This window comes from Diprion similis, chromosome 10, assembly GCF_021155765.1.
Source record: "Diprion similis isolate iyDipSimi1 chromosome 10, iyDipSimi1.1, whole genome shotgun sequence".
In the NCBI taxonomy this organism is placed as follows: domain Eukaryota; kingdom Metazoa; phylum Arthropoda; class Insecta; order Hymenoptera; family Diprionidae; genus Diprion; species Diprion similis.
In genome coordinates, this window is record NC_060114.1 from 19,526,393 (window position 1) to 19,536,668 (window position 10,276).

Below are 10,276 nucleotides of genomic sequence, written 5' to 3' on the forward strand. Positions count from 1 at the left end.
CTTCGTCAAGTTGGTCCAAAGGATGAATCGGCTGCAAAAGAGAGAAAATAACCGTTAAGAAAATCTCCATCAACATCATTTGTGTCGAAAATAGTCAATACGAATGAAACATCATTCCTGATACGTCGTAAAAACGAATCGGAGCAAATTCGAATAGCACAAACTGAGATATGATAGCTCAAGAAACGCTTCTAGTATTAAAATCTTCAAAACCATTGGACGCTGGTGCTTTGAATTCCATTCTAAAATTTTTGGCCGCATTTTGCTCGCTGACCAATTTCCCACAAATCTTCTCGAAAACATTCAAGAAATATAACATTGCGCCATAACTATAACACGCTGTTGCAAAATATCTCCATTCGATCTCGAAATGGTGCAAAAAATTAGCCCAACAAGATCAGAATCAATAACCCCAAAGTTCGATCATTTAGAATGTTTATAACAAATTTTTATAATTTCGCTCGCGATGTCTTACAGCTTGCGTGTAAACGTTTCTTATCTCCTTTCCTGCCTTTGATTCAGACGGCCCGACGGATTGATCCTTGAAAAAAAATCACACCACCTGCACATCGGCTTAAGAAGAAGATATACCCACACAAGTGGTATAGAAGACTCGCCCCTAATCCGTGTCGGAACTTCTCCTTCGATTGCTGTGAATCTTTCTGCGGGTCTTGGATCGTTGATTTTTTGGGCTAATAGTCCCTAATGGATCCCCGGATGTATCGGTCGATTGATCGTCGGTCCAAGGCTCCCTTCCACCCACGTAACTCCACGGACTAAGCACTCGTCGGGATTTATCGGTGGGGAATTGGCGTTCTTCGGTGGCTGCGTGGGATACCTTATACACCAGGTTTCCGCGTTTTGAGGGAAAAAGCCTTGTTTCGAAGCACGAATTTTCACCGAGGAAAAGTTAAAATGATCGGAGGTGGCAACACCGGCCGCGCTGCAGCCACTTCTCTCAAGCTGAGCCCAACGCTAGAGCGTGTGAACTACTCCGCAAGATGTTGCATCCCATTACAATCTCCGGAGAAGGAGGCGAAGAGCTTCTATTCTCATCGCCCCATGTATCCGTGTGTCTCCTCGCACCATGGATGTAAGGGTTGGAGCCGCGGGCCGAGAAGAGGGGTTGGTCGAGGTACTACACCCTGATCGGAAAGGCATAGCCGTCGCTCCTCTTGAATACCAAACGAAACAACTTAAGGGAATACATTTACGTTACACAACTCGGATGCCGAGGAGGTGAAGTTTTGTCTTTGGTGAACTGTGAATTCCCGCGTTTTAGATGTTATAAAAAACGAGGAATTTATACCCGGACAAGGAAAGTATGAATGAGTACGCGAGAAACTCGATAAGTTTACTATATGTACAACGATCTATTGAAAAACGTCCTCATGACGTCAGAGCCTGATTGTCGGCGCCATTTTGTTACCAGATAACCTCACTTTTTAATGTTAATGGTGACAAATCGTGATTCTTGGGGTTTCAAATTACTCATGTCACATGTATTAGTGAAACGTGACCAATGATATACTTGTTCTATTATCCACACGAGAAGTCAGCCTGTTCGCATCAGTTTTTTTTTCCACTAGATGAGGTATCGTAAAGTGATAATCCCAATAATAAGTGAATAAACAAACGACATAGAGGAGTAGTGATAACGATTGTGTAAGGAAAATAGCTCGTTTAGGTTCCGGGAAGATTAAGGGAAGTTGCGGTCTTAATAGCTCACTTAAACCCCACAAAGTGGTGATAATAATTAAAGTTTCATATATACAAGCGATATAACCCCCAACCCACCGGTGTGGAGGTGGAATTACCTAGCCGCCTTGGAAAACAAGATATTATCTAGAACCACAAGAATTAGGGAAGCAGGTTAAACCGAGGATTTGTCGCGGATGGCGTAAAGCGAATTACGCACTGTGTAATACACAAACTATGGAGGATAAAGGTAAGAAAAAGTATCTCATACGGGGTTTTAACTAAAAAAGTGTTCACCAATAAGCGGCAAATAGTGATTCGAAAAGTCAACTAGTAAGCAATAAGGTTTCAATCTGAACTCGACGATTTATGGAACTTTTGCTACAGCAACGCCATCTCAATTGTACTCTATTCTATGGACACTTTCTATACACAGAGATAGTCCTCCTGTGATGTGAGTATACATGGTGTGCCTATGAGTGCAGCTTCTTTCTCTAAAAAAGATTCTCTCTCGCGCTGAACTGGACTTAAATAAGATGTGTACCAACGGCGCCAAAATACCCTAAATCAGTGGTGGTTAATTGTTGTGACGTTGAATCTGCGTGGGGAAAAATAAACGGGATTTTAAATAACTCACACCACAACTATACATGATATGATGGCGTTACCGAGCAGGGTAGCGTTCACCAGAAAAATAATTCCCTAACAATATAGGGATTTCTTTGAACAGTTGGTACACATCTCACTTAAAGGCTTTAACCTCGAAGAAAAGAAAAGAGCATGTCGTAGGAGTTCTAGGCACACCATGTATACTCACACCACGACATATACCCTCCATAGCACAAACCTACGACTGTGAGTAAGATGCAGAAATCGCACCATGGTACCTATAAGTCACATTTTTCTCTCGTTATGCAGGTTTAATTGCGCCCCGGATTCGATCTTCAGGGGATAAAACTGAGAATTGAAACGTTTCGCTGGGATCTTACAGCTTCTGTATTCGAAGCTACGATTTTTTCATTATATTATGGTAACAAATTACGACTAACAGTTATTGCTTACGATACCCTCAAGTCATTCTAGATTGCCTTATACATTGTCTGGCTCGGGGTGAGACTAGTTTCTGTTCTTTCAATGGATTATTATTATCGACATTATTACGTTACTTTTTCACGAAGGTGATAAATTTTTATCGACCTATCGTAAACAGCTCGAGGGATGGTACCATTTTAAAGAATGCGAATTAATCTCCGAATCGGCGTGTTAAAAACATCATCAAGTTGATCAGGGGCCGAGATGAGGATCGTTGAGTTTGATGGTTAGGCAGAAAAAAAGTTGCGAGAATTTGTTCAAGTTCGGGGTGAAAACGACCGTGACGTAGAGGAGACGGGGGAAAGAGGAGAATGAAAAATTCCGTCGTCAATACTGAGCAGATATTTAAGAAACATGCGTTATTTCTGAAATTTTCAGCCCGCGAGGGTGGCGGCAAGGCGACATTGTGTTTCGAGTTTATTGGTCGTTTAGACCCTCAGATTTAAAAATATATTTTATTCGGGAAATATATGGGCTTTATATATCGTTATGGAGCTTAGGCACATACCCATGCACGCACACACACGCCTCCACGTAGCAGCAGACGCATAAAACTCTGGAGGCAGGTACGCGCCATGTTCACCCCAAAAACTTTCGAACTACACGTACGCGGAGGGGGAAAGATATTTATTTTTATTGCAAGGTATTATGTATTATTTTTTGCAAACGACGCTTGTAACTCTCTGCACAGCTTCGATCCTAAAGAGTCAACAGATTCCTTATCGCGGTTTGTATTGGAACTCGGATCGATTTCGGTGGGGGTAGAAATGTGAAAGGATCAGAGAATGGAAGGGTCTCAATATCGAATTTTCAAGTACAAGAAAATCCATTTTATAGGACTTCAAAACCTAGAAATTCGACGTCTGAATGAGTCAAAGTATAAAAACCAAAACATAAATTCGTAAGATTGAGTAAGACTATATTTTCTAATCTTTAAACTTTCTCACGCCCAGCCAATCAATTTCAATGTCGTTTAATCCACCGAACGGAAAGAAATCGTGTGGGGAGAAAAAAAAGGGTGACCTTGAGATGTGGAATTTTTGTTAAAAAACTCAGTGTCGCGTTTTTCTTTTAATTTGGTTTTTTTCATCATCTCCAGCATCGCTAACGGCTCGTTCCGGAGAGACTGGCGAGAAGTTGCCGGCTAGTGGAGCGTCCACTAAATCTTAAAAACGTTGGCGGGTAACCATCCCCCAGGCCGAAAAAGCCCATTCTTATTCCCTCGTTACTCGCAGCCCAGTTTCTGGAAGCGGGCATGGAAGCTGAGGCGAGCTCCTCCGCTCCTTATTATATCGTCTTTCCACACCATAAAATCGGAAAAGAATTTCTTCACCCCCAAGACAATAGAAACTAATAAATTTGATTACTGATTACACGAGGCAAGCCCCCCTCGTGGCCTTATAATCCCCGAGAAAACGGGGCTGAGGGTCGACTCGCTCGCTTCTGCAGACTTTCAAAATCCCCCCTCAATACCAATCCTGCTCAATTCCTCTAAAAATTGCCCCCCCCCCCCCCCCCGTATCGCTCGCTCTCTTTATTTTCAGATACGTTATCCGCGATTGCGATTCTCGAAGAGCCCGATACTTTGCATAACGGAAGTGCGAAGTGCGTCTGCGGAGTGTTTTTTTTTTAAGTTTTCCAAAACATGTCCGTAATTCTTCTCCACCCCCTTCTTGCCAATTTTCGAGCTAAGGGCTCGGTGTTGCTGGGATCGCGGCTACGCGGTTACCCGCTTGTGTTTTGGAAGCGAACTTCGGATCTACTTGGCGCAATCACCTCGGGCTGTTTAAAAGACACTTTCGCTTTAATTATACCCCAACTGGTGCGATATTATACGATATTACGAAGCATAAGCCAAGGACTTGAGATTTAGGGTTCCCAAAACTTTGCGCCGCTTCGCTCTGCTGATCTTGCCGTGTCGTTTTGTTGTCTGAACATCTCGATCCCAGGACGATAAAACTGTACTACAACAGTATTCCTCCCCCTTCGTCTTATATGTGTACAATTATTGTACTCTTTAGGTTTACAGGCAATTTCACGGAATTCCTTTGAACTACACCCTTATTAAAATCCTCGCAGTGTTCCCACCGATCATGACTAATCTTCGCATTTCAGGTAAAAGTCGCATCATGAAATCGCGCAAAGGAGGATGAAATGGCGACATTCGCGCAAGGGTAGCGGGTATATTTTTATTTGCGTTGAATACGGAGCCTGCAATGTTCACCCCACAACCCAAGGGATCCCGTACACGCAAGGTCCGTCCGTATACCTACCCATACACAAAGTGAATACAAGAATCAGACGACATAGAGGCGAAATCCCTTCGCCGTTTTCGGATATTCTTCCCCCTCGCGCTTTTCTATATTCATATATCGATAATATAATATGTAATATATAGTGGACGACGAGTAGAAGTGCGACCAAACTTTTTATCAATTCGGAAATCCAGCCCTCGGACGTGACTGGCGTCGCAACAACTTTCCCGGGCTTTTCTTCCAGCCGGCGTGGCTGCCTGCAAAGACGAAGAAGCGAGCTTCGAGGTGCAAAGAAGCGTTTTTGATCAGCTATTAAACCATTTTCCACCTTCAGGTCAATCTGAAAATTTTTCTTTTTTTTCGTACAAAGATTTTGCTGCGAGAACTGTTTCTAGGATTGAAAATTCGATTGTGTTGGATTTTTGAAAATATAGGGAAGAAACTGGCTTGGACTATGAAGAATAAGGCATTGAGCTTATGGGAGCTGTGTAGACGGGAGACGAACGTAAATGAAGAAAAGTAGACAGAGAGACTGGAAAATGTATAATTACTCGAAAATTAGAGGGCTGGGATCGCACCGGATATTACAACCCTTTTCACCCCTTCGCCTACTTGCTTCGAATACCGCCCTCTGTCTCAGACCTTTTATTTTAACTTCCCGCAGGCAGTTATTCTTCGGTTTTTCTTTCATTGAAAGTACAGTAAACCGAAGCCGATAGAACGATGTTTTTCTTCAAAGTTTTCTTTAAATTCAGTGGTTCTACAACTTGAAATAGCTTCCAACGTATAGTTATTGTTTGTTACTTATCCCAGTGTACGTGAAAATTTTCACATGTGTTTCGCAAATTTGTTTAACAAAGTTCGAATTCGATTGATATTTTCAAAAGACCTATAGAAACGCAGAGATTTCGCTTTACCATTAGATGCTAATATTTTGTGTCTATCGGTAAGTGAAAATACGTGAGACCTCGGTACGGTAGATTGCCTCTGCATTATCCACGGCTCACGTGATGATAAATTCTTACCGGTAACCGACACGCACTTACCATGAAAAATTAATTTCAAAAACCCATGTCGAATCAGTAGACGCTAGTATTCCGGGAACACGAATATGCGTCGGCATCTCTGAACTCTTTAGACTGCCGGTTGATAAATTAAAATGAAGAACCTGATATACAAAATGTGTATTTAAATAAATTTCGTTTTATTAGTAGATTCATTAATATACATATTCACTAGGAAGTTATGCTATGTAACAGTTAGGGCTTCTGATCGTTGACCCAAGTCTGTGATGAACTTCGCCCATTTGTCCTTCCAAATTGCATAAGCACGAATCTTCTCTTCATTTGGCATCGCGCTATACTTTATGGAGTTTATGGCAAGTTGCTTGAGAGCTCGAATGTCGGTGGAGCGCGACATGATGCCGACAAAAGCCTCGTAGAAGTCGTGGCTAAGACCAGACGCCCCCCAAATCCCAGGGTCATCAGAGGAAACCACGACCGGATAGTTTCGGGCGAATAGGAAGCTTGCGGGATGATTCCGCATATCATCTACGAGAGAGAGGACCTGGTTCGATATCGGATTCACTTCGATCGCCACTTCACGATCCGCTACCAGTTCTAATACTCTCGGGTGCTTCAATAAAGCGAATCTGAAACGATGAAAGAATTCTTAAATAATGGTTAGGAGAGTATCAATCAAAAACAAACCTTACAAACGTTAAGAAAAAAAAAAAAAAAAAAATCATTCATTAGATGGTATTAAATCAGTTCAAAATGAAGTTTGTATGTCACTAACGTAAAAGTCTCCCAAGAGAACTCTCACTACAGGCACAAGTTCCACCAACTTGCGAACTTCAAAGTTCTTGCAAAGTGAATAAATTTTTTACCCGTGACCGATTCTCGTCGCGTTGAGAAGAATAGCATCGATGAGGTTTTCATCGGGGCTTAAACCGTTCCAGTTTGTCTCGCCCGCGTGGAGGAAAAATCGGCTGCTCGGAGCAATGGTTCTAAGCTCCTCGAGAAACCATGTTAAGGGTTTACCTTTATCCTCTTGGCCAACCAAATCGAAGCCGGCCACAAAATCTGGAAATTCATTCTGAACGCTGGCAAAGGTGGCAAAGTACTGTTCCATTGCCTCTCTTCTCGTACTACCCGATCTCCGCAAATTGAAGATTAGTCTAGCACCGATAAAATCCGGGTGATCCCTGATAAACCTTTGAACAATAACAGGGGACGCAATGTGCTTGTAGTACACAGTAAATATACTTTAAAATTGTCGTTCAAACTCAGAAACAAGGCCCTGTTTTCGGAAAAATGATTCAACGAAACGACTACGACGTTGAAGAGTTATTCATCGGAAGTATAACCTTTGAGAACATTTCAAATGACTTTGTACTTTTATCCTGAAAAGAATGATCAAAAAGTATTTCGCAGGGGACCTTCTTTTACTACCAGAGAACAGAATATATAAATAAAGGTATCTGAACATCTACCTGTCGGTGGTGTTTTTGTATAATCGAACTACATCGAGGGGGCCATATGCATTCCCGTCAAGGTCATAAAGGCTGTGGAAACTGCCGCGGATCTCGACGTAGAGAACATTGTCTCTGTAGAGCTCTGCAAGACCCTGGTATACGTAGTCCTCTAAAACGGGTTTGTAAGTGAGAAGTGGTGCAAGGGTCTGGAAGGCATTCTCTAAGGCTGTCCAGGCAGCATTTGTGTCATGGTAAGCTTTGGTGGTGTCCGGGACTGTCAAGGTCATGGCATCACGAATACGAGTGTTAATGTCTTTCACGATGCTCGCATTCGCCCTGAGCTCTGCAAGTAGCACCCATCCATTGGAAGAGGCGCAAGTGACGTCTGAGCCCCCTGAGCGACGGAACTTCAACCGGAATGAGCCATCGGGGGGTCGACAAATGTAGAGGTTATCGCGGAAGGTGACGTTTCCGAAGACAAAGTCCAACGAGACTATCCCGAGGTTGTGGATGTGGAGTGCGGCCCCTTTCGGCATCGCCTGGATCATTTGAAACGTCGGCGAGCGCCGGATCTCGTCGGCAACGGAGAGGAAGTTCCGGGCCGGTAAGAAGCTTGACGGGTCACGAAACCCTAGATCGATCGCCGCCCTCTTTGCCGCCATTAGGACATCGTTCGCTTCCCGTTCTCCATATTCGAAATTCAGCCGCCCTCCCAGCGACATCTGCGACTCTTCAACCAGGATTCGATCTCGCTGGGACCAGTAGTTGGCATCGGGGCTTGATCGCAGTGTCGGCAACTCTTCGCTCGAGACCAGGCTCCGACAAATGAATAGCAAAAGACAAACGCACCGCACCCTGTACATGATTGTCGTCAGCATACAGTAGGATCCTTACAAGCAGGTTGAGAGAGAAGGTCACGTGATCAGCGATCTCTTCACTGTGTCAAAAATCTGTGCAAAGAGTGCTTCTGATTGATATATCTTCTGATCTCTGACGTACTTGATTCACAATCAGAAAAATTTGCAGCAAAGAGTTGTGTTAATGCGAATATAAGTAATGAGAAAAAAATTAGCGTGTTGGAACAACAGAGCCAATTTCAAAGCAAACGTCAAAACCTGTGGAAAAATTATGGTGGAAGCTAGTTTGAAATTTTCTTATACGATAATAACGCAATACCAAACACCCACGTCGTCTTACGTAACAGGAAATTGAGGAATCTATATATTTTATTTTCACTTACTGCTACAAAATGCCTCGGAGACTATAGGATTCGCGCTGTAGATGTTGCCGAAACTGGTCTGGTAGTTTGACTGTCTATTTGTGGGTTCGGTATTTATATTTGATCCTTCGACAAACACCAATTGCGACGCGTTTCGGGGCCTTCTCTTTTGCGGTGGTTATGGTACTGCTCAGCGATAATATTCTATAACGATATATATTTGGAATGGATTCTGAATTTTGTTGGAAGCGCTGACTATAATGACTGGATGTTTCATGATTAGTATATAATAAATTTCATGTCTATGAAATACAATTTTGTCAATTAAAACCCTTTCTTTCGATTTTTCTTACTTCGAGGTTGATATGAATTAATTTTTTTTTCATAATAGTGAATTCTTTTCATCAATTTCTTGCATTCCATACCGAGTATTGTAACGTTCTATGTTGGATTCGAGATAAAATAAAATATAGACAAATAAACAAATATGCACCAAAAACAGTTGAGAGTAGCGCAAAAAAATTATTAAATCGGTTATTCGAATAATTATTCATAATTTTATGTATTCAACTTTACAAAAAAAAAAAATCGATAAGAAGAAATATCCCTACTCGTTGCAATTTTATTATTGAAATACGATATCCGGAATTTATAGTTTCGCACAAACTTAAATTCGGATCATGCGGTGTTGTTTCGAAATTTTTACACTATATTTTCACTGTAATTCCATTAAGAGCGTACCAAAGTCCCGTTAAAATAAAAATTTTCGATAATTAATCTTTAATTTAGGAAATATAAAAATCAGTCAACTTTAACCATGAAATTTTATTTGTAAATTTTAAAGGAAAAGAAATTATTTTTACACGTTATCCAAAATGTGCGTAATTTGATAAATAACAAATATTTTATAAAAGTAAAAGCAACTTGTTTTAATTAGAAAGTATTGAACTTTAAAAATAGAAAAAACAGATGTTTAATTAAAAAGTTGAATTACATCGTAAATTTGCATCTGAGCAAATTTATGTAATTTTTATAAATAAAATTTTCTCTTGAAAAATTATTTGATGGGACACAGTCAAATCCGTAAGTATTGAACATAGATTAAAATACTGATATTGTAGTGATAAAACTGCAGTGGAAAAATATCACAACTACACCAAAGATTGAGTGGATCCACTGAAGAAAAACTCCAATAATAATGTTCAACTTTAAATCCGGTAAAAGCACTTCGCTCATTTTTTCACCCATGACTAGCTTTGGTGGCTGCGATGAAAATATAATGCATAGGCGCTATTGGCGGGTGTGCAGTCAGTGTGTATAATATAAATATACATATAGGACTGTACGCCAACACTATCTGTTTCGGTTCAATGTAACTGGGGTCAGAGGTTACATTAGATACCGCAGCAACAGTGGCACATTCCTTAGTTTACTAAAATGCGCAAGTAGCCGCCTACAGTGTTGATCGTCGTCAGGATTGTTGCTATCCATCATCGTGAACCCATCGTGAATAACGTCACGATTAGAACATTGACA

The 10,276-nt window shown here is 41.4% G+C and overlaps 1 protein-coding gene across 1 annotated transcript; it reads right to left on the reverse strand.

Moving 5' to 3' along the window:
• Nucleotides 1–6,286: 6,286 nt before the first annotated feature.
• LOC124410913 (adenosine deaminase 2-like) lies at nt 6,287–8,396 on the reverse strand. The gene is made up of 3 exons (XM_046889639.1): nt 7,540–8,396; nt 6,934–7,260; nt 6,287–6,696 (listed from the first exon to the last, which is right to left on the reverse strand). Exons 1-3 carry the CDS (start codon nt 8,382–8,384, stop codon nt 6,294–6,296), a joined length of 1,575 nt encoding a protein of 524 aa, XP_046745595.1. The 5' UTR covers nt 8,385–8,396; the 3' UTR covers nt 6,287–6,293.
• Nucleotides 8,397–10,276: the final 1,880 nt, after the last annotated feature.

Bases quoted from the DNA above. Each gene is read 5' to 3' on its own strand.
- LOC124410913 (XM_046889639.1), bottom strand. From the start codon at position 8,384: ATGTACAGGGTGCGGTGCGTTTGTCTTTTGCTATTCATTTGTCGGAGC. The intron at 7,261-7,539 runs GTAGATGTTCAG...TATTGTTCAAAG, and splicing joins TACAAAAACACCACCGACAG to GTTTATCAGGGATCACCCGG. The intron at 6,697-6,933 runs GTAAAAAATTTA...TCATCGTTTCAG, and splicing joins GCGACGAGAATCGGTCACGG to ATTCGCTTTATTGAAGCACC.